This window comes from Streptopelia decaocto (genome assembly GCF_964273445.1).
Source record: "Streptopelia decaocto genome assembly, chromosome: 2".
NCBI classification, from domain to species: domain Eukaryota; kingdom Metazoa; phylum Chordata; class Aves; order Columbiformes; family Columbidae; genus Streptopelia; species Streptopelia decaocto.
Window position 1 is genome coordinate 89,878,702 of NC_138655.1, and position 24,792 is coordinate 89,903,493.

The 24,792-nt window shown below is 40.4% G+C and overlaps 1 protein-coding gene across 4 annotated transcripts; it reads right to left on the reverse strand.

The window, feature by feature from the left end:
- On the reverse strand, positions 1-24,792 carry RPP40 (ribonuclease P/MRP subunit p40). Of its 4 annotated transcripts, none has more exons than XM_082044804.1 (8): positions 22,884-23,019; positions 20,308-20,498; positions 19,030-19,098; positions 17,505-17,600; positions 16,225-16,350; positions 12,045-12,243; positions 10,531-10,665; positions 1-9,244 (listed from the first exon to the last, which is right to left on the reverse strand). In XM_082044804.1, the coding sequence occupies exons 2-8, from the start codon at positions 20,423-20,425 to the stop codon at positions 9,046-9,048; spliced, it is 942 nt and encodes a 313-aa protein (XP_081900930.1). In that variant the 5' UTR covers positions 20,426-20,498; positions 22,884-23,019; the 3' UTR covers positions 1-9,045. The 4 variants fall into 4 exon arrangements, with proteins under 4 accessions (XP_081900930.1, XP_081900931.1, XP_081900929.1 ...); XM_082044805.1 differs by lacking the exon at positions 22,884-23,019 and adding an exon at positions 22,181-22,822 and having other exon boundaries at positions 20,308-20,452; XM_082044802.1 differs by having other exon boundaries at positions 4-9,244; positions 20,308-20,452; positions 22,884-24,791.

Sequence of the window (24,792 nt, forward strand, 5' to 3'; positions counted from 1 at the left end):
AAGTACGAATGCAATAAATCTAAATGTGCTTAGAAGTATTTGGCACAGTAAGATGTTTGTTTATTATGAGGAAAAAAACCCATGTTTTTACCAAATTCAAGACATGATGGAAGAACCTGAGAGTTCTCTATTTGCACTAAAATCAACTATCTTAACACATTCTGTCCCCTTCTGCCCACAAGACTCTGAGTTTGGAGAAAAACACTTTAGAGTAGTATGAGCTGGCACACTTAATCTTAAGAACCCAAGGTGCTTCTGCCTTGTCCACACAATTTACAGGGACAAGCACCCATGATATTTTGGAGAAAATCTGGTTCATGAAGCAATTTCTGTGCTATTGAAAAAACCTCAGCCAAACATCTGCCCTATGTTACCATTGCTGTTTTTGACCCTTTAATTTTGTTTCCAAATCACATTTTTGGGGTCTTTCAGAAAACAGAGGTATTCCTGAAATGACTCATCTCTGAAAGAAAAAAAAAATACAATCAGCACCATCTTGGAGGTAACCCATTTGTGAGTTAAAGAGGAGAGAGAGCTCTCATTGCTGAAGGCTGTCGGTCTGGATGACAGTTGTCAGCCTACTCTTCCAGAAGAGAGGCCAAGAACTCCACAGTGTATATTTCCTGGAAGCAAATCCTGCTTGCTCATCTACACAGGCTCTGGGCAACAGCTGGCCAAAAGCAGAGTCAGGCTGGGCAAGCAGGACAACTGAGCAGGCCCTCTGCCTGCAGCAAAGCCCACCTCCCTGGCTGGTTTCTCATGTTCAGCACAGCGAACAATTTTAGAAACAGATGCCAGTAAATCCAGGAGCACTTGAACTTTCTGAACCAACCCCCCAACTGGAGTAACAAAAAGCAGGCTGCTCCACACTACAAAGTACTGAAGCAGTCCTGGATGTGGCAGACCTACCTTCTGACAGGCATGAAGAAAGATATTTTCTTCACAGCTCTCCTCCCTAGAGGTCTTCAGTGTATAATTGACTTGATCAAACATGCATTAAATAAGGAACAGAGAGAACAGCACCTGGATCTAAAGAAATCTCATATTTATGTGAATCTTAACAGCAAGCCTGCTTTCAGTCCCCAGTGAGGACAAGCCAGTGTAGATTTGTCATTCACAAAATAAACTACTCTAGAGAATAAAAATATGCCTTTTCCACCCAATCTATCAACACCAGTGAAGAGTTTTGCATAGAGCATGTGTGCTTTCTTACACAGAAGTGTCATGGCTATGCTCCAAGCTGCTGGTTCCATAGGATCTATATAGAGAGGTTCCCACGGCCAACAGTACCTTGGGGACTTGAAAGGAAGCTGAAGGAATTCTTCACTATTTAAAAATGCGCTCACGTCTCTTCAAGGGAAGGCACAAAGGAGAGAGGTTCCCATGCAAAGTAATATGGGTGAGGTTGAGCTGTTAGCCTTTCTGAAGCCACATCTTGCACAGCTTCCTGAAACTGAGTTCAATCCCTGCTGAATCTTGCCCCTCTAAATCTTCCTGCAAGGCATGGAGCTTTGAGTTCACTCTCATTTAATTGGTTTTAATGTCTGAATGTTTTGAGCATTGTTTGGGGAATAGCAAAGGAAACCTGGCAGCAAGAAGTTGAGAAAAAGGAAAGAAAAAAATTAAGTCTCTGACCCTTTGAGAAATCAGGGAACCAAACAAGCATCCTACTGATCCTGCAAAGTTTAAGGTACTTCTATCAACAGGGACCAAAACCTGGCTCCTAAAACTCAAGTATAATCTCCAAATAAAGCTCTGGCTGCTTCCCACCAAATGCATAAATTTCTGCCTAGATCTCATAGAACTGACATGCTTATAATGAAAGCCATAATTAATAGTGTTTCAACAAAACAATACATGGGAATTTAGCTATGTCTTTCTGCTCAATTGAAAGGGAAGTCCTACAGCTAAAATGCTGAGCCTTCCTCTTGGGGAAAACAGAACAATGAATCTTGCTGCAGAGTGACATATTCCAGGCAATTACAAGAGCTTCAGACCTCAAAGCCATACTGAGCATGACTGGAACATAAATAGATTAACGACTGCTAAGGATTGCTTTCCTCCTGATTTGGAAAGCATGTTCCCACTTTGCTTTTGTAGCCTTTAATGATGCACGACCATTCTTTTAATAAGAAAAGACATTTCACATTTTTATAAATACCCCAAATGCTTCATGTTACCCTTAGTTACCCTTCATCCCTCAGTTCTCTGCAATGTGGCCAACTAAATGGAGTCATGTTTTCCAGCACATTACAGTCTTGCCTTAAGCAGAGTAAACCCCATACCACTTCCCTCACTCATCCTCCAGGCAGGTAGAGGAAAGACAGGACTTATGCCCTGGAGGCCTGGTCAAAACCACTCCCCTCTGATCAGCTGCCTTCGGAAGAAAATGGATGTGGCAAGAGCTGAACCTAGGTTCTGAAGTAAATTCTGTAAACACTAAACGACAACCTATGACTCTCCCAGAGTATTTTACAAAGCAAGTAGCATCTCTAAGTCTGTTGCATTGAATGGGAAAGTATCAGAGCAGCACAGAACTGCAGAGTTATTTGTAGAAGGTCACCCAGAAATTTGCTATCAGAGCTACAAGTAAAACCCAGATGTCTCTATTGCAGTTCTTCAGGCAACCTTGCCTTTGTATCTCAAACTGCCCCCTCCCAAAACAAACAACCCCAAGCCCCCATTTCCATCAGAGCAGGCTGAGGTAGAATATGAAGGTACACTGTAATCCTTCACATTATCTACCAGCTAGTGTAGATAACTCACTACTCAGCATGCTGACTTTCCTGGACCTCTGTTCTGAGTACAAGAGTGAATGCGCTTTGCAGGACTTGGTATCCAGCATGAAGGTTGTTAATGCCATTGAGGAATTACCTGCCTACAAGTAGGCACCACAATACTCCACTTCTACAGATCTTCAGAAGTCTTTTATAAATCTTCAAAAGTATGTAGGCACCACTGCTTTTACAGATCTAACCTAAGAGTGCCTATATAATTTTAAAGACTTAGTTCATGGACCTTGCAAACCCATGCTGTTCACAGGAATACCTTTAATTATCTGGCCAAGGCATCCATTACTGTGAATTGCTAAATGCCCACTATTCCTACTGACCTTTAAGATCAGCACAGGTACTGAGGTTCCACGTGCCTCAGACTGTGATTCTGGAATATTTAACATGAGAGATGCAAGTCATAACATCCTGTAAAGTAGTACAAATTTCAGTGACATCTGGCACACACAACCACCTTTTTGTCAAATCAGTCACAAGTACATGACATGGCATTTATGCCAACTATGGCAAAACAAATGATACTCAACTGTCACAAGCTTACAAAAATATTTGAGCAATACTTTAGTGAGTTTATGGGGCTACAACATCTTATTCTGGCACCAGAAGCTCTAAAACTGGATTTAGTATCTAACCAAACAACAGGCTCAAGAACTAATGTATCACTGCCTGGTTTTGTGCCTGCCCTGCAAAAGCTGACCATTGAAAATCTTAATTTGCTTCAGTAACAAAGAAGAAACCTCTCTGCAAAAATAGTAATCAGTGTTCTCCCAATGGCAATGTGATGGCTGATTCAGTAAGGCTTCCATCCCAGAGCTAAACAACAAGAACTTTTGAAAATTGCAGTGTAATAGCAGTAGCTTCCCACAAAGCCTTAAGCTATGCTCTTTTAAAAATGTGTACTTGATTTGGTAGCACTCAAGCAAGGTACAAACTTCAACAGTGACAAAGATTAGAAATACTTCTTGTCATGATAAATCAATAAACATGCTCTTTTTCACCTGCAATCACATAATAAGACGTAGCCCCTTCGCATTCTCTGCACCCCTACTGGCATACAATACACAAAGATTGTTAGTATCTAGTGAAGCTAGACATCTGGCTTAGACATTAACAACAATTATATTAATATCAATGTTTATCTATATTTGACAGTGGAGGGACAGAACAGCATATACCACTGCTTAGGATATTCTTCAATTACCCAAGTAAAACATCCATATTCCAATAACCAAGGCCCACTAAATTGTTCTAATAAAGCCAGCTAAAAGAAACTTGGTGCAGCCAAAGCATCCTGCACCTTGCCCTCTGGAAAGCTGAAAACTGCTCAAGCCACTTCAGCTCCCCCTTTTTACTCTTGTATATGGCTGCATTCAACCAAATATTTTTAAGCAGTGCTGAAAGCTACTTCTAAGGATGAAACAGAGGCCACTCACTTATGAAGAGTTAGTTTCTAGTAGTTATTTCTGAAATTCTTGTTAATATCCAGAAGGTGGTTATTTAATAGTCACTAATGGAATTAGTGTCCAGTTTTGCTCTTTCAGCTCTGTTCTGTGAATAAAAATGGTTAAGAGTTCAAGCGTGCTCCAGTATAACTACCACATAAAAAATACTAAAAACAGAGTCAATTGCATGTATTAATCTTTAACTAACAGCAGAGGAACTATAGTCTAGTAGCTAAAGTACTCTACTAGCTACAAAAAGCCTTCATTCTAATTCCAGATCAGCCACTGATTTACTATGCACCTCCCACAAGAGGAAAAGAAATACCCCGCTCTTGTTTTCCTTTTCTACTTTTTGTCTGCCTTACCTATTTATTTTTCCTGTAGTTGTAGCAGGGGTGGTCTCTGCATGCGCAAAATCCCACACTGGTTCTGCAGCACTGGCTGAGCAGCCCAACTGCTAATTACAATTAACAGCAATATCAACATCCAATCTACCTCAAGACAGTCTTAAATCTTTTTTTTTTCTGTAACACTCTCAGAAACATTAGAGATAAAGCAAAAAGAGGCAGCCTGTGGCAAGGGATAATAAAGCACACAAATTATTTCCAACAAAAACATTATAGCCCATCTTTGAGCAATCTCCCTCACTCCCATGATTGCTATGTAATCCCCAGGCTGATGACATATGAGACCTTTTTTCCCCCACCCCAACAAAACATCCAACTTTGTGTCTTGGCTAGCCTCTCCAAAATGCATATTATTCCCCAGTAAACAACAGCATGATGCAGCCACAACAAAGCTTATGCTTCTCCTTCCATTAAGCCCTGTCACCAGCCTTCCAAGTAGCCTTAGATTAGCACTCATTCTTTTCTTGCCTGCATTGCCCAGGTCTAAACTGTACCAAATCTTGCTGCTTTACCTCTGCAACCACAGCATCTCCAGAATCTATTCTGATAGTGAAAGTTTTTTTTTTCTCATCCTTATCTTTAACTTTCTCAGAGTCCCCCATGCTAACAGACACTAGTAGGCATAAAATACTACCACCACTGTTGGTCTCCCATTCTTGCAATTATGGGACACACACCTTTATTTGTCCAGACAGGTTCCTGACTCAGCATTTGCAAACCAAAAGGCAAATATATTCTGTTTTGAGTGATTTTGCATAACACACGCTATCCAACTGCCTCAGCTTTTTCTCCTCTTTGTCAACATGAATATTTGTTCTCTATTTGTTCCACACCCACCGATTCCTGAATACACACAACCACTTACTCAAACATGTGGCTGGAATATACATGATCTCTACAGCCCATTCCCAGCCAGTTCTGCTACTCTCCAGTAACCTCTCAACAAAATTCCCTTTGCTTCCACCAGCTACGAGGCAGGAATGCTCAGTAGATGGCTGAGGTTGAAGCAGAGCAGTTCCCTAGCTCTCAAGGTCTTTGTTATCACTGCCTATTCACATACCAGGACAACAAAAACCTCTACTCAGGAAACCAGCTTGCCCCAGGCTTGTCTCTGCATTCACATATTTGGCTCTCCTTCCCTATGGTAGATAAAACACTCCCCAGAGGCAAAACTTCTTAGTAAGCACTCAGCCCTTTAATCTCAGAAGCAGCTGGTGCACAGCTGCTCCCTATTACTTTTGCAGCTCTCAGGAACCTTTTGCATTCTCCTGTCCTCCCTCACAGGCACAAAGGGCAAGAACACCACCAGCAGCTATCTTTCATTCTCACGCAGAAACTTTTATCTCCATCTCATGTGCCCTGCCCAATTCTTCCTTGAATTACTTCCCACTTGGCTCAGTCCCAGCTCTTCCCTCCTAACTTGTTCCCCAAGCATGCCAGCAATGCCTCACTGTTTCTTTTCTCAGCAAGTCTCCCCCATGCCTAGGAGCCTCCTGGAGAGACAGAGTATTCCATCTGTCCTTACAGACAATAGGGAATCAGCTGCTGTCCCTTATCCTAGGAAAATCTTCCCTTAGGGTAGAGTTGTTCGCAGGTAGCAAGAAAGATATCAGTTCCACCATCCAATTTCTCTGCTGTGCAACTACAAAGTGCAGCAAGCAGAGGAGCTTCTTAGGAGGCAGGCACACCAGCAGATCTTGCTAGGAAAGCACGGATATGGTTAATGCAATATCTTCTTGCACGGTCTAAGAGTAGACCAACTGCACTAACTATTAATAGCACAAGGTTTTCAATGATACTTTGTGCAGGTTTAAAGAAAACAGCAAAAAGCCAGAAACCAACTCAGCATCTCACATAATTTGCAAGATCCAAAGACAGCATTTTAATGCCTTCCTTAGCTGGAAAAGCCATTTGAAGCAACCATCAGAAGAAACCAGGGAAAGCAGCACAGCCAAATGACTCTGCCTGTAGCACTGAGCTTTGAGAAATATTTACAGTCCCTTGCCTATGTAGATAGAAGGCAAAGGGAACTGCTGACCAATCTGATGAGATTTCCCTAGATATCCATAAAAGATTAATTTTAATACTCACATGCTGAGCAGAACTAATAGAGCTGAAATCCCTGTTTCTCAGCTTGTCTTCCAGAATTGTCTCAGTGATGCTATCACCACACAACCACCAGCGCTTCTGCAGCAGCTGCCTCAAGGTGCTCTGCAACCAGGTGCCAATTAAGAAAATCACTTCACCTGGTCCTACAGCTGCCATTTCAGAGCCAAGGCCAATAGCTGCTGCAGCCCTGCTGGGAGTATTATGAAGCATATCTCTCGGTTAAGGGAAACAAACCCACCAATACAAGATTCTTACTTCTGAGTGGCAGTTGTGGTTTTTTTCCATACATTAAACTTGTTTGTGTGTGTATACACACATTGTGGGGGGAAATAGTTTTACTAGAATCTGACAAAAAGATGAGTGTATTTGCTGCAATATATGCAAACTTCATTCAACTTTAAGTTCATAACGATTTAAGATCACAGAATCATTTCAGTTGGAAGAGATCCTCAGGATCATCGAGCCCAACCATAACCTAACCTAACTCTAGCACTAAACCATGTACCTAAGAACCAAAGAGGGCTTGTCTGGGAGTTGAACCCAGGACCTCTCGCACCCTAAGTGAGAATCATAGCCCTAGACCAATGAGCCCAGATTTTTAACTTTGTATTAGAACTTCTGCTGCAGGTATAACTTCCATAAGAAGTCCAAGCTTTTAAGAGGCCTTCTGATCAAGGGGAAAAAGAAAGACACTTCCGCTTATTAGTTTGTGAAAGTTGATACATGGTATAATCCCTCAACAGACACTCTCAAAAGCTGACTTTAGCCAACAAGTGAAACCATTTGCACTGATGCCTAGTAATGAAACATGTTTGAGACAGTCATGTTAAATATTTACTAGTCAAGTATCAAGCCAAGAACCTTCCCAGACTCTTGTCCATTCAGTTTGCAATCATGTGAGCCTATATCTGTACATGTGACAGGGCTGCACTTCTTCTCTGGTAACCTACTAGAAACACATCATGGAAGGATAATTTTGAAATAAATTGTAAGGATTTAGAAAATTGTTTGCTGACTTGTCAGAGTTGTGCTTGTGAAACATGTAACAAACTTGAGTAAAAGAGGTTTAGTGGAGGTGTATGACAAACAAATACCATCCAGTAAAACATCCAGGATGATTCTCCTCACTGAAGAGAACCAATAAACAGATAAAAAAAGAAAGCCCAACTGCTTCCCATGGGCTTTCTGCTTTTCTGTGCCACGCAGCCTGATAGGAGATCTTGATGTTTCCAGTACAGCTGTGCCCTAGCTTCCCCTACCCATCTCTCATTTCATCAAGGGAACACCTTCCATTTCAGCACTATATTGGTACTTTAATGATACATACTCACTGCATAAAACAAAACAAAAAAATCAAATAAAGCCCATTTCCCCTCCACCCCAAATCACCATACGACCTTTCACAGACTTCAAGAAAAGTTAACTTGGATTCTCTATAGCTGCTCATACCCTCAGCATTACTGATTATTGTTAACAAAACCTGTTTCACTTCAACTGCTTTGTTTTAGGGCACTCTCTCCAGCAATGTGTCTGCAATAGTGTGACAGTGAAATTGTAGCTCCGTGAGCTGTCGTGTAAACAAGAACAAGCTACTTTTAAAAGTAGATAGTTGGTGAGGATGGGAGTGTGTGTGGAAATCAATTAAGAAAGCAAGCAGCAGCCTTTTCCATCATTGTTAAAGACTAACTTACTTCTGATAACTGTCATTTGCGAAATCCAAAAGGCAAGTCAGTAAACCTTTATTTTTTCCATGTTCAATGGGTGCTTCTCCCACTGTCACCAGCCTCCTTCTCACCATTTTTCTTCTCCCTGCTACCAAATTATGGAGAACACATTTCCCTTTTTTTCTTATTTGCCAGCTTGTAGGCTGAAATGTCTTAAAAATTAATTGAAGGCTTTACAGCTCTTTAATGTAAAGAAAGAAAACACTAAATCTCAAAATAAGTTTTCCTCCCAAATATTTTAGCTAGCAATCTGTAAAACAAGCTTTCAAATTCCAAAATTACTCCTGGATAAAAGGAAACCACCTACAGTCAATTCCTGAGATCTTACATTCTCAAAAACGTATCTTTTTCTTAAAGCTAGTATTGTGAAGTCTTTCAGTACACACTGTATGACAGTGAAGAAATAAAAATCCATTCTTCCATTGTATGTCAACCTTTAAGGGCTAATAAATAATGGAAAAACATATACAGCCTCTTAGTACTTAGCCTGTTACCTAATTACTTTATAAAAACTGTCTTCTTAGGTTTTTATACAGTGACATAGGATTATTAGAAAAAGTCTTCTGTAGCTTTATGGAGGACAATCATCGTAAGTTCCTACAGCCATCTGAAGCCAGTAGTCCAGATTTCTAAAAATGACAAAGTTGTACAAATTCTCTCCTCCCTTGTGGAAGCCATGTTCACTTTCTCTCCAGGAAACAGGGCTGTCTGCAAAGCCATGCACAGTTAAGGTCAGCCAATATGCCAGTTTCGGTTCACCAAAATAGCAACTGCAAGGAAGAAGACAGGGCAATTGGTAATTATAATGGAATAGACAGCATGTTCAAGTATACAACATAAAGTTAAAAAAAAAAATAATCAAAGACACAGGCACTTGAGTGAAAATTTGCAATTAACAGTTAAAAACCTGCTTTAGTACCTAATAAATAAATTTAAAAGAAAATATTATATCAGAAGACATTAGGCAATGAAATAAGATTCACTCTTGATTATTCTTACCATACTTCTAGACATGGCCAACGTGCAAGTTATAGCAATTAGAAAAAGTTCTAAGTTGTGAAGTACCTGTTTGCAATTTCCTGTCTTTCAGAAAATAGAACATTTACTGAGAACAGCTGCTATCAGGGCAAAATAGACATAGGAGGAAGAAACATAGTCAGGCTGTGCTTGACACAAATACTTTTATCACCAGAATGGTGATATTACAAATAATCAAAGCCAGACACTATCCACTGCTATTTAAAGTAGAGAATAAAAGCCAAGGAAATTTGTGTTCCAGCCCTAGCCCAGGGAGGCCTTCTGCATGAGATTTGAAAACTACTCAGAGGAACAATCATATTCCAGATAAAGCAACAACAATATTGTCATGAGTCAGTGCTACAATTCTTAGCCACCATGCACTTTAAGAATTGTGTCACACATGGAGTAAGGGCCTTCCAGAATTTGCTGTCAGTAGCACTAATATATAACACAGACAGATACCACATGGACCCATGACACAGTAGTATCATGTAGTTTGGTTCTGCATTAGTACTACAGCTACCCTGGTCATGACTATCCAGTGTCCTATGTCATAGCACTTGATTAAAAAAACTCACTATAAGTTAATTTTTTGTCATAGCATAACAACATTGAAGTACCTTGTGATACTCTTCTTGGTATCGTAAGGGGTTTTCAATCCCATTTTCCATCAATACTTAAAAATACTACATCAGACATATTTGAGGGCATCCAATTTTCATAGAGAGAGAGATTCAGAAAAATGTGGAGCTCAGAAGAGCTACTGTTTCTTAGAAATTAAGATAAAAAGCAAAATCATTACTAGAATACAGGGCAGGGATTCTGAAACTTGGAGTATCCAAAACTGTTTATTGCTTTTTTTAAAACCAATGTTAAGCTTCCAGTTCATTTCCTAATTAAAGAAAGTCTTTATTTTGTACGTTTTACTACTTACCTCCAACAGCACTACTGAAAAGAAGTATTTTAAAGTGATTCTGAAAATTTAGAAGTGTTAAGGGTACAAATGTTTTAGTAATGTACTCCTGTCAGCCCTTACCATAGCTGCTCCAATAACTGAATTATCTTCTCAGGAATTATAAAGCCTGTGATTGTGCACAAAAAAGCTTTTTCCACCATCATGTTGGGCTGAGGACAGCAATAGGTTGATAAAAAGCTAGATGATTTGTTGTCTCTGAAAACAAAACAAAATAAAAGCTTGTACCGAGCAAGTAGTACCTATGTATATAATCTAAATTAATACCAAACCAACCAATGCATTAGGAAGAGTGTGACCAGCAGGTCGAGGGAGGTTGTCCTCCCCCTCTACTCTGCCCTCATGAGGCCGCATCTGGAGTACTGTGTCCAGTTCTGGGCCCCTCAGTTTAAGAAGGACAAGGAACTACTGGAAAGAGTCAAGTGGAGAGCTACAAAGATGATGAGGGGTCTGGAGTTTCTTTCTTATAAGGAAAGACAGAGAGCTCAGTCTGTTCAGCTGAGAGAAGATCTTACTTATGCTTATGAATATCTGAAGGGTGGGTGTCAAGAGGATGGGACCAGACCCCTTTCAGTGGTGCCCAGTGATAGGCTGAAGGGAAACAGGCACAGACAGAAGCATAGGAGGTTCCATATGAATCTGAAGAGAAACTTCTTTACTTTGAGGGTGCCAGAGCACTGGAACAGGCTGCCTAGAGGGGTTGTGGAGTCTCCTTCCCTGGAGACATTCAAAACCAGCCTCGGTGCATTCCTGTGCAATCTGCTCTTCGTAAACCTGCTTTAGCAGGTGGGTTGGACTAGATGATCTCCAGAGGTCCCTTCCAACGCCAACCATTCTGTGATACTGTAATGGCCAATTAACACACAAGATATCATGGTGCTGTGGGTTGATCCTGGTAAGCACCTGAACACCACACAGCCACTCATTCACTCCCCACTAGTGGGATGGGGGGAGAATTGAAAGGGTGAAAGTGAGAAAACATGTGGATTGAGATAAAGACGATTTAATAGGTAAAGTAAAAGTTGCATGTGAAAGGAAAGCAAATTAAGGAATTCATTTACTACTTCCCATCAGCAGGAAGATGTTTAGCTATCTCCTGGAAAGCAGGGCTTCATCATATGTAGCTGTGACTTGGGAAGACAAATGCTGCGACTCCAAACATTCCATCTGTTCCTTTTTCCCCCCGATTTTATTGCTGAGCATGCTACCATGTGGTGTGGGATACCCCTCTGGTCAGTTGGGGTCTGCTGTTGTGGCTGTGTGCCCTCTCAGCCTACTGACTGGCACAGTAGCACAGGAAATGCCTTGACGCTGTGTAAGCACTGTTCAGCAATAGCTAAAATGCTCCTCTGTTATCAACACTGTTTTAGTCATAAATAAAAAACACAGCACCACTACACATGGGTACCCGCAAAAACACAGAGAAGTTATTCAAGACTTACAACTAACACTTGAGTAACAGACTTCCCACTTACAGTAATGCATATTTCTTAATCTTTTTTAGCTCTTCCTTAAAATAAATTGTGGCTTTCCTTTCTTAAAATGTATTTAAAGATCAAACAAATTAAAATACTTACAAGCTAACTTGATTCCAGACAGCACCTAGCCAGTCAAACAGTTCCTCTGTACTGCAGGACTCTTCTGGCTTTCCTTGTAGTTCATTACTTTGTAACACTGGACACTGCAAGTCCCTTAATGTGCTGAATGTTATTTTTGGCTTCAGGGCCTGTATTTGTTTTTTTGAGAAGTATGACATCAATGTTGATCCCTCTGCACCTTAACAACACACCACCACAAAGAGCTGTTACAAAACTACCAAACAAAAGGAGTACTGAATACATGAAACGTATATAGGTTTGTATGTATGTACAAGAAAAGGCAGCGTGTAAACTGTTTATATGCTGTTTACTTTGGCAAAAGTCATAGAATCTTCAGCTTCCTTATCTTCTTCAAAATAAAACAATCCAAGATCCAGCAACTCAGTATGGCTCAGTAAAATTACCATTTAACTAGCAAGTATAAATTTGTCAATTGAAAATTCAAGCAGAATTAACTGTGCAAGTGATAAAATGAACCCATTAGAAAGAGGAATTCAGAATGTAATTAATGTAAAGAATGTTAACTCCTTCCCAAGACAAACTGGTCTGCAAATGCACCCACAGTGTAGGTATACCTATACTCATGAGGCCAGGGAACATTTTGCCTTACTGGTGCACATATGTACATTCCCTCTATGCTCATGCACAGATACTCACTGCTGTAGGCCTTATACTGTTAGGTCATCTCTGGAAATTCCTTAGGTACTGCACCGTGAGAGGGAGAATACATGCAAGCAGGGGCGAACAGAACAGATGACTAAAATTGACCAAGTATTCCATTCCATACACATCATACACCCTATAAAAGTGGCAGATCATGAGAGTCTCGCTCTATTCAACCATGGCCGGCATCTGAGGAGGACCCTGCCTGTCATGCTTCCGATCTAAGGCCTGGTTCCAGACTCTACATCCCTGAATCCAGTTCTGGTTTACTGCGGAGTCCAGGCCAGGACTTCTGGGTGCCTGCCCTGCAGCCATTGGAGCAGCACCAACTACTGCAGCCACAGCTGTGCTGCCCCAGGAAATTCAAGATTGGTTTTGTATATTTTGTATTATTTTCTTTATTAATTAGTAGCATTAGTAAAGCATTTTAAACTTTTTTCCAACTTGCAAGTCTCTCTCCTTTTTCCTTCTATCCCCTTTCCTTAGTGGGGAGGGCATGGGGTTAACAGAGAGCATCTGCCATGGTTTATTGTTGCCGTGTAGTAAACGGTGACAACTGAGAAATCATCTTCACATAAGGTATATTTGGAAGGTGATACTAGCTCAAAAAAACCCAGTATCATTCATCAAGACTAGAGACCCTCCTACGCACCTGGCTAAAGTGTCTACCACCCAAAACACCATTTTCTTTGAATATTGGAAAAGTGAGCAGGTGACTACAGATTTGAGAACAGATTTATCAATGATGTCAAGAGGAATTCTAGGATAGTCCGGGGGACAAGAGAGAAAGAAGGGGGAGGGTAGAGAAATCAAACTATATCACAAATCTCACTCTACTGGGATCAGAATAAAAAACAAAACAGTGCTAAGTCTTCAAATGCAGTATGGCTGTAACAGTTAGATGTACATTAATGGACTCACGGGAAAAGACATGTTTCTTCAACTCTAGTAAGTGATCCAAAAGAGCAGCGAAAATTCTAAAAACCTAACCTACACTAAAAACCTAACCTAAGCAAATATATTGTAAATTAAGAGATATTAACCAACCTCCCTTTTGAAGCAGTAAGACAATTGACATGGAATAAATTCTCCTAAATTTGAAATTCCAGATAATGTATTCCATTTTCAAGAAGTAACAATGGTGACCAAGAAATAATACCTTACTCGTGAGAAACCTTAGTCCAGAATAGCACTTAAATACCACAAGAAAGGCATGCATGAACAGAACAAATTCAAAATAGAGTTCACTGCAGAATATAATATCCAAGACTTGCTATCAAAAATTATGGTCTGCCTAAATGCCACCAGCCATATTTACCTCGTCAAGGAAAATCACATGGGGAAGTAGAAAAAGGAGGGCTAACCTGATCTTTTTTAGTCATCCTTCAAAGAAGGCTGTCCAAGTACTTAAGGACAATGACAGGCAGTCACCGAATTCTTGTTAATTTAGTATTTTTATATAGATATACTTAAGTCTGAAGTATGCTAAAACAGATGATCTTCCTTCAGTCTGTACTTCCTATTGCCATTTGTTAAACTAACAGGTTCAAAGAACGGGCAATATTGCCCTAGAATCCCTGGTCAAATATAAAAAATTATACATTTTAAATATCCATTCCATATGGGAGCCTCAGGTATAGTCCTAACTTCAAGATATCTCAAAGACTGAAGTCAATAGAGAACTGCAAGAGAACAATTCCACTATACAGCATAGCTTTCCATGTCAACAGCAACCAGGCACATTGTCAAAGGTTTTTGGAGGCCAGTGAATTTCAGCCAATAAACATTTAAAATTGCCATAGAAATTACAGCAATAGAAAAGAGAAGATATTGTTTTGCCACTGTCATTAAAGACATGAGACACTCCATATTGCCTTTTCCTATTCCTCTTGGTGCCAGAACCACTAAGCGAGAAAAACGGGTATCAAAACAAAAAATGGTGCTTTTGGAGAGTGTCATGAATGTTTATAGGTTTACAGCAGTGCTGGCCATAGCAAGAAATGCCAGTTATCAGCAGGAAGGCTGAAAGCAGAATGTTAACAGAGGACACGGATTCTCTCAACAAAATACATCCCTCTTTTCCCCTTCCAGCAGAACCTACATGATGCCTCATGTCTATTAATAAAAATCTATGAAAGTTTTATTTTTGTCAGTACTAAAGAATTAAGTCTTTGGTGTGTTATGAGCACAAGATTCCTGGACAGAAAGGCATTCAGATTTAACTCCATATTCAGGAAATTATTGACCTGACCCGGTTTTCCAATGTAAGAAAGTGAGGAAAAGGAATGCTATTCTTCCTGAATGCTGCTACACTGACAGCAATAAACACAAGAAATATACCAACCCTAGAGGCATTTTGCTCCTTGTCCAGGGTCAATAAATCCAAGCAAGCTGAGTCTGAAGATCCAAGACCTTAGTTGGATTTATGTCACCATTTATGGTAGCAACAGTCTTCACTGAAACTCTGTCCTGAAGACTACAAGGATGGGAATTGCAAGCCTTTAAACAGCTTTTGTATGACAAAAAAGGAAGGATCCTTGTCATATGATTAGTATTTAAAAAGGGGGAGGGGAAACGTGAAGGACTAAAATGAAACATGGGACACTGCTAAGTGAGCTTGTAAGCAGCGTTGATCTGTCAGATCAGTAACTCCCTCTCAGACTAAGAGCCAGGAAAAAAAACACACTAAAAGCTACCCAGCTATGTGTACATATTTTTTAGTAGACTCCTGCAGTTTTTGTCAGCTCTATGCAAATGCTACGTGTCCCTAGATACAGCCTGTACCAAGGTAATACAAACAACTGAGAACTGTGGAAAATTACTCTCATAAGAAGAACAATACTTAAATCCCAGAAAAATTAATATATTTAGTAAACAGTAGACAAACGAATAGTAAAAGAAAGGTGATTTGAGACAATACAGTTTCTTATAACAATAACCTCTTGCTCTGCTCCAATCTCAAACAGGTGCTTGAGAATAAAATGATAAAATAGCAGACTGCGTGTGTATTCATGTACACAGCAAGTGATGGAAATAGGGAGACTGTCTACATCCTATTATTACTGATGAAAGTTGTCCATCTCAAGTATTACACCAAACATGTAAATTACATGTATTAATTAAAAACTCAAAAAAAAGTATTAATAATGGTTATGTATGTCACAAATTTATGAAGGAGAGACAGCATTATCAAATAGGCAAAGTTATGCCAGAAAACCAACACAGAGACAAGGAAATTAAGTAACTAATACATCTCCTATGAATCACTGTTCTGTTCCTGAACTGAAATGTTCTGCTGTGTAGGAAATAACACACACATCACCCCCCCCTCCAAATGAATAAACAAAACAAACAAATATCCCACTCAAAGATATTTTAATCTAACTCTTCCCTCCACTAAAAAAGCATTTGGACAATCACTAGAAAAGAACGGTAAACTAAAAATATTTGGACATCCTGTCAGTTACATTCTAGTTTTATATTTAGTTCTTATTACCTGTATTATTCCAAGCCAGTAAGAAGTCAAATTCTAAAGGTTTCTTTTCTTTCAAGGCCCAAAGCACTCTGTTATGTTTCTTGCTATCAGGGTGAAAGGTGGAATCAGTCAAGTTGATAGTTACAACTGTAAAAATGTTTAAAAGCAATTGTTACTCAAAATAAATTTTAATACTAAATTCATTAAGATCTAAAAGAACATAAAGAAAACAAATAACATTAAACTTCCTTTTCACATATACAGTATCTTTACAAAGTATTTGATTATGCAAATATGACTCTCCATTATGTAAAGAAATATTTACCTCCTGCTGTCCTTATCTTGATATAATCTGGAACTGCCTTCTACTGACTGGAGGGACAGATTACTTTTGTAATGGCACTGACAGAAGTCCCAAAACAGCACCTTAAAAATATCTTGGTAATTAGGCAAGCTATTAGCACTAAAAAAGATAGAATTTCTAACATCAAAGGCCATGTATACAGCAGCGACACTTTTTCAACTTTTTTTTCTAGATTAATTGGTCCCAGGTTAAAAGTTAGATTTATTTTTCAGATGGAATTTTCATGATACATTTTACATGACAAACTGAAGGGTAAAATGACATCCCATTGTGCCAAAATTCTTATTATAGTTTCCCCTCCTAAAGTTCTCATGTAATTACCTATCAACTACTACAAGTCCTAATATTTTTGAGATGGCATAGTCTTCATGGGTTTAATTGTTTACCAAAAAAAATTAACAGAAGTCACACTCACTATGTCTCCTGTGAAGCTTATAAAAATTACAGCATTTTCCAAGTACTTGGTAAATGGAGATCACCATTTTAAATGTGTCAAATGTAATATAATTCTCCCTTTCAAGCAAGCAGTCTTGGGTGAAGCTCTTCACTGATTTTTTGTACAGTGTGCAAATTTTAAGCTCTACCTTAGTGTAGTATTTTCCGATTTAAATCAGAAGGCATAGATATTGTGTACTGTATACAAAAATTCTTGAGTCCTTCATCATTCCAGTATAAACACCACAATAAAAACTGCAGAAATTAAAAATTTTCTAGAATATCCAAAAGATCACACATTTGTTTCCTTATTGCTGCTTTATTATTTGGGAAAATCATTTTTTCTCTTCATGTAGTTCTTGTATCTGCATCTAGAAAAACATGACCTAGACAATAACTAATTTTAAGGAAAGGGAAGTTTCAGCATTGCTGGTTTAACATCCTAGCAAGGTGCTTCACAGACAGATCTGAAATAAGTGCTGTTAATATAAATAATACTTACTATATCTCATTGCTTTTTTGCCCGAATACTGAGAAGGGCGACCTTGCAGTCCAAGCTCCTCATAAGTATCCTTATCCACTGATAGTATTAGTTTTCCTATAAACAAAACAAACTTTAATACAAATAATCTACTCAGTTCCCTTTGAAGCCTTCTGAGAACCACACACCTTATACAATGTTAGCTTTGGATCAATGGTGTTACTAATGTAATTCAGACTCCTTATTTCCAGTTAAATGGATTACCAGATTAACCCTTAAAAAATGTTATAACTCCATTACTCTTTTTTATCAAAGAGGTCTTATGAACTACAATGAGAAAAGTGTAATATTATTCCTGAGATAGTCATAGCTTTTTTACTGTGCTGCTTCACTTCATTGCCTCAATCTTTCCTGCACTTGTCCTCTAGCATTTGCTGTGCCATTGGCTGAACACTGTATTACACTAGGGCCTGATTTAGTAAACAGTTATGCATTGACTGCTCAGCTAAACATACAAAAGCAGCCCCTCCAATGCCAGTGGGACTACTCATATTGAGTAAACTATGCTTATTAGCAATGAGGAGAAAAGCGCTGGAAAAACTCCACTTCCATGTTCATAAACCAAATCTTGCAGCTGCCACTGGCTACAGAATTTCACACCACAGATCTCGAGTATTTTTGGTTCTACTGTACAAGTAACAGTACAATATAGAATACAAATAAATAAGGCTGTTGCAGAAGATTTCAAATGGTGTCATCACCAGGAACTGTAATGCTCTCTCTGCATTAATTGTGCATAGCTTGTAACAACTGTATCATACAAACTCAGTCACTGTCAAGTATCCATTTTTCTAGAACTGTGCTAACAACACACATAAAAGAATTGCTCCTCTGAATAATCTGAACTCACTTATGCCCTGATGTGCACCTGTCATATTACAGTGTATTAGGCTAGAGGGCTGATAGACCAATTTGTGTTTCTGCTACAGCTGATATACTGTTAAACAGAAATAAGACATATTTGAAGCCTGAAAAAGCTTCATTATTTTGTCTGCTTATAAAATCCCACCTGAAATGCAACCTTTTGCCACAAAACTGTGATGGAACTTAAAGTATTTTAACATGTTACACATTCTCAAAGAATACACACTGAATATTTTAAAAGGGTTCCTAAGCAGTGCTGATAATTTCCTGTTTTGGTACAAATTCTGTCTTTAAGGCCAGTAGGAAACAAGAAGTTGGAATGCGATGTTTTCACAAAAATAATGCTCTGTAGCAACCACAATTACAACTGAAGCGCTGACAATCTGATACAACACATAAGCTAAGCTGATTTTTTTTTACATTTCCTTTAGATGAAATAAATAATTTAACAGCATGAATGAAAAAAAATTAAGTTAGAATTAATATTTTTCTAATTCAAACATATTTCTAATAAAGTGGACAAGTACAGTAACCCTTAAATTTTCCAGTTTACATAATTCCAAATGAAAACAAAAAAAACGGACCTTAATATGTATGTATTACTAAAACCAAAAAAACATACCAGTTGGTAGCAGAGCTGCAGTATTATCTTGATCAATTTTTGTGTTATAGGTAAGTGCATAGCATGAACCTTTAATAGCAAAGCAGAAAACCATGAGATTACAGTCTCTACAGACACAACAATGATGAGAGATTCACTTCAAGACAATTGAACATGCCAAATACCCTCGTCTTTTCATGAACTTACTTTCTTCCATCTTCTCAAGCAAAATAACATTTCCTTAATATTTGTGTAAATCTTGGACTGGCATTATTTTAAATTTAAACATATAACATTAACAACATGCTCCAGTATGAAAACACTTTCTACTTGCAACCTTCCTCACACAGCAAATGGAAATCCCCAATTTTTTCCAGACACGTTTCTATTACCAGCTTACATAAAGTGGAAGATGCTCACATTACTAAATATATATTGTAGCATTATCTGCCACAAACAATTTCGGTTTTTAAAATATAAGTGTCAGATCCTGTAAACTCTGTGTACAAATGTCGTACTGTTTCCGTAAAGGTACTGGCATAAAAAACATTAATAAAACTAAAGAAAATAAGAGCCCCACATTTAGCAAGTAATGGATCTCTTATTCTCCTGTTTCATCTATGTGTTCTCTCTTCTCTTTTCCCTTTAAAGCTTTTTTTGTTCTCCCTGACAGTCCTCTGAAAGGTACAGTAGTTACCATAATCCAAACAAGTGGGCCCTACTACATGAAAAGAGCATTCTCTGAGTACACAACAGCAGGCTGGCTGGGCAGAGGCTACATCTTTCTTCACATCCTCTTTGCTTGTACTGTGTAAGGATGAGCTGCTGCAGCTCCATTAGCAAAAAAAGAAAACCAAAAAAAAAAAAAAAGCAGGACTATGTTTTTCTCTTTTTCTCTTGCCTGCTGTGGAACACAGCTCTGTGCTGAAATACAAAGGAATGAGAAAGGGGGAAGTGAGCTGATTTTTGCAAATCTGCATAAAGATGAGGTGTAGAAGAAACATGGGTGAGGATAAATGGAAACCCTTTTGATAGCTGGCTTGCAGAATTAAGATGGAATAGGGAGAAATGAAGATGGAACCATCACAGACGTTTTGGACCCAGCGGGTATAAACAAATGCTGACACACCACAAAGTAGAAAAAAGAAGATAAAGGCATTCATACAGAATTTTCTTAATACTTTTCCTTCCCTTCACTTCCTTTAAAATACTTCTCAGAATAAATAATACATGGATTTTGCTGTGTTATGAAATAAATAAACTATTACTGCACCTGTCATGTTCCAATTTCCTTCTTACCTTTCTTCACAAAAGCATCAATGAATTCGTGAGCGACCAATTCATGAACTGATAAATTCCTCACCAAGTAGTACTCTCCAACATCTGCAATAGTACTTTTCAGTACTTCGGGTAGCATGCCACATTCAGGGATCAAAAAAGACACCTATTAGGAACATATTTGTAATGTAAATCATATGTCAAAATCTGTTCTGGAAGAAAAACAAGATTGAAAGACATTAGCATACTATACCAAAATGAGATTAAGAAAAAATAATATTGTGCTGTTGTCTTCAAAATGTATCAATTTGCAAAAAGTCTCTAGGTAAACTAAATACATTACATGGTCGTGGGTTTTTTTGTATTTCACAAGCTATACAATAGCATCTGAGGTGTGACATAAAGGCATGATTTTACACAGCAAAAGTTAACTTAAGATCTTGCTTCACATCATTATAAATTTAGCTTGATATCACCCTGGGGGGTTGCCTTCAGCCCTTGCTGCAGGAAACAGATATAACTAAAAATGTAGGCAAGCATTTATGTAATCTCAATGGAAATATGAAGAGCAAAGCAGAATTTAAACTAGTTTTTGAATCAATGCATTGTCCTCTGCAGAATACTTTTGGAGATCAGGAAAGTAAACGGACCATCAGAACAAAACTTGAAGATGGGTTTATGATTTTCAAAAAAAGTCATAAGGCATACATTAAGGCTACAACAAGGCTACAACTTCTGTAGCACGTTTCTAATTTAAGGTAGGAAACTAATTTTCAGAAGGGATGAGCACTTTTCTACTAAACTCAGTATTTAGTCTTTTGGTCCAATTGCCTACCTTTAATTTCTCTTTTGTTTAAAACCTTTCCTGTGCATGTTTCAGAGATCAAAAGAACTCTTAAGTCTGGGAGACCAGGGCAAATGTGATTATTACATGGGCAAGTACCAAGGTCCCAAATATCCATGCAGAAGGAGCATAAAGGTTCATCTCCCTGCTCCTTCCCACGCCACCCCTCAAAAAAACCCTTTTTCTGAAACAGAGGAGCTCACAGAGAACAGGTACCTACCTCCCTTTGCACACACAAGAAAAGTAACAACTGACTGATGGGCTACCTGCCACAGAAGTATTACAGAAAACTTTCTAGTTAGCTGCTAAAAAAATTATGAAGGAAACAGCAAGAGGGTTTGACTGACATTGCAACAAGCAAAGAAAGGAGAGCGAGCTGGCAAAAACTGGCCTTCGCAATAATGAAGCAGTTGCTGATGATGGCACAACATGATACTGTTAGGGAACTGACTGCCTTAGCTTATGAACTTCCATAACAACACTCTGGCAGAAGGAGGGATAACATGAAAAAGAAAACTTTCAGGGTATATCTGCAGTCAGGCTTTGGCTGAAACCTCCCTCACCACCTCACTACTTGGACTAGGAATTTGTGGGTGCCGCTCCCTGTATTACTTGCCAGGTAGCACCAACAAGATATTGTCACCTCTTCCACTAGGTCACCCCTCTTCTAGTTTGTGTCCACACAGTCTTCTACTCTTTGAGGTTCTGCACACTGTGCAGAAACATCATGCCAACAGGGGCTAATTTTTCTTTTTCTTCCCCCTCCTCGCCAAAAGGGGCATGCAGGCCACCATTGACAAGAACAAAGGAACCCTCCAGAAAACAGCCTGGCACGAGATGGTGCACCAGCAAAGTGCCCCTCTAAAAGATGACAGGCAGAAACACCAACATCCACCCATTCACAGTGAGGGTGGATGTTGGTGGATGGTGGATGTTGGTGGCTTTGATCTCATTGGGGAGGGGCAGATGCCCCTGACCACGCACCTCCCACAGAATCACAGAATGGTTGGGGTTGGAAGGGACCTCTGGAGATCATCTAGTCCAAACCACCTCCTAAAGCAGCTTCACCCAGAGCAGATCACACAGGAATGGGTCCAGGCGGGTCTTCAATATCTCCAGAGAAGGAGACTCCACAACCTCACTGGGTTCCAGTGCTCTGGCACCCTCAAAGTAAAGAATTTTCTCCTCATGTCTAGATAGAACCTCCTGTGCTTCAGTTGGTACTCACTGCCCCGATCCTATCATTGGGCACCACTGAAAAGAGGCTGGTCTCATCCTCTTGAGATATTTATAGGCACAAATAAGGTCTCCTCTCAGCCTTCTCTTCTGCATGCTGAACAGCTTTCTCAGTCTCTCCTCACAAGAAAGATGCTCCAGACCCCTTGCCACCTTTGTAGCCCACTTTGTAGCTGGACTCTGTCCAGTAATTCCTTGTCCTTCTTCAACTGGGAAGCCCAGAACTGGATGCAGTGCTCCAGATGCGGCCTCACCAGGGAAGAGCAGAGGGGGAGGACAACCTCCCTTGACCTCCTGGTCACACTTTTCCTAAAACAGCCCAGGATACCACTGGCCTTCTCGGCCACAGGTCCCCATTGCTGGCTCACGGTCAGCCTGCTGTCTACCAGAACTCCCAGGTCCCTCTCCCCACTGAGCCACCGGCAGTGACCGCCAGCACAGGAGACCCCTCCTCGCGCCCGCCAACGGCAACGCCCGTTAACGCCCCGTCCAGCTGGCGCCGAGCGGGCGCACTCACGCGGCAGTTGTAGGCGTGGTCCCGCACGTGCGCCGCGTGCCGCGAGCGCGCGTCCCGCGCGTGGCCCTTCTCGCAGACCAGGAGGTGCCGCGGCACCTGGCGGAGCCGCTGCAGCGACGGCACCGACATCCTCCGCCGGCCCCGCCCGCCGCGGGGAGCGCCACCAACGGAGAGGGAAGCGGCCCCCCAACCCCGTCACCCGCCGCCCCAGAGACAGCAGCTGAACGGAACCGCCACAGAGAAGAAGGAGGAGCGAGAAAGAAGCTGTGCGATTAGGTCACTTCCGCCCGCTTCGGCAGGAATAGCTGCTTCCGGTGTGGCTCGGTGAGAGCTGTGCGCATGCGCGGACCGCGCGCCGGTTGAGGGGCAGTGGCCGTTACCCGGTTCAACCGCTTCCTCTCTCAGTGCATGTGCGAGCTCGGTGGTCCTGGTCCGTACGGGCCCCGAACAACCGCTGCATGAGCCCGGCAGCGACACCCGCACAGGCTTTGGCGCAGCAGCTGTCCTTCGCGGCAGTGAAAGTCTGTGCATGCTTCATGAGCCACAGAGTTATAGAACAGCGGGTTGGGAGGGACCACAAGGATCCTCTGGTCCAGCCCTTCTTGGCAGAAGCACAATCTAGTCAAGATGGCCCAGCGCCCTGTCCAGCTGGGTAAAAGTGTGTTCTGGGGTGGCTGATGGCACTGAGCAGCCTTCAAGATGTTGAGCAGTTGTTGGAGGTATATGAGAGACAAAGGCAAAGGACATTAATCAACCTTTGTAAAATGGTTAACAAGGCATGGCCCTGATAGGAGGAACAGGATGACACCATAAATAAGCCAAACAAGGAAATACCAAGATAAGCATGAAGGGAACAAGGCTGCTGATAAAGCTGGAGTGAGAATCACTTGAACTGTGAGTGAACTATCCTAATAGATGTAGTGAAAAACCTGCCCTCAGGTAGGCAAAGCTCCCTATCACAAAAAGCCCCTTCCTCACAGAACATTCATGGTGAAAAGAGAGGATGCTGTAATTTTAAGTAGAGATGAGGCATCACAAGAACCAATGGGAACGAGGAAGTCTAAGCAAAATTGTAAAAATACTGATAACTGTTGCTCGGAATGTATAAATGTAAACCCTGTGATAGCCAAGGTGTGTTGGCTTAGCACCTATCTCTGCACAGACATGAAGTAAACAAATATCTCAACTCTGTGCGTTATTCGGCTCTTTCCACACCAGGTGAAGAATCCAGTTTTGGGACAAAATAATGAGCTTCCTTCTACCTCGCAGCAAATGAGAGAAATATGTAAACCCCATGAGCTGCATGGGTGTGTGAACTCTGTGCGACAGGCCACTACCAAAATATGATCTGATTTCGTCAGGGCCCCACAGAAATACACCGAGTATGTGAATGCCTACGGAAAATTTGTGGTCTGTTAGACCTCTGAGCATACTTGGAATAGCTGCAGTTTTACAAGATCACAAAGAAGATCTTGCGTCTGCTTGCACTCCAAATAGGAATGCTCAGGTTAGCAAGCACAATGCATAAAGACTGTGGGATTAGGCCCTGCCTCTGATGTGTCCTCTCACTGCTTGTTCTGTACATGGTGTATTTTATATAAAGCATGTACAAAAATGGCCTCTTTCCACCTTCCTGCAGTTTTTCTCTTCCTGGTCCCCTGACTTTGTGGCTCATGTTTTAGTTTAAAATGGGCAATTTTCTTGGTATTTGCTGTTTCTGCACACTGTGCAAATCTGTATGTAACCTTACTTAAAATGCCACCGAATTCTGTTCACAGATGTCCACCAAGCTGGCAAAGCTGATGCTTGGTTTTGATGCCAGTTTGACAGCAGTAGTTCCAGAGATCTCAGGCTGCCCCTAGGGAGATCTTGACCTGCTGTTTCTATATGTGACATTGATGATCACACT

Coding starts and splice junctions, on each gene's coding strand:
- RPP40 (XM_082044802.1), bottom strand. CDS start 23,012: ATGTCGGTGCCGTCGCTGCAGCGGCTCCGCCAGGTGCCGCGGCACCTC. Junction 16,351..17,504: donor CAAAAAAGCAATGAGATATA/GTAAGTATTATT, acceptor ACATTTTTACAG/TTGTAACTATCAACTTGACT. Junction 12,244..16,224: donor ACTGGCTTGGAATAATACAG/GTAATAAGAACT, acceptor TGTGTTGTTAAG/GTGCAGAGGGATCAACATTG.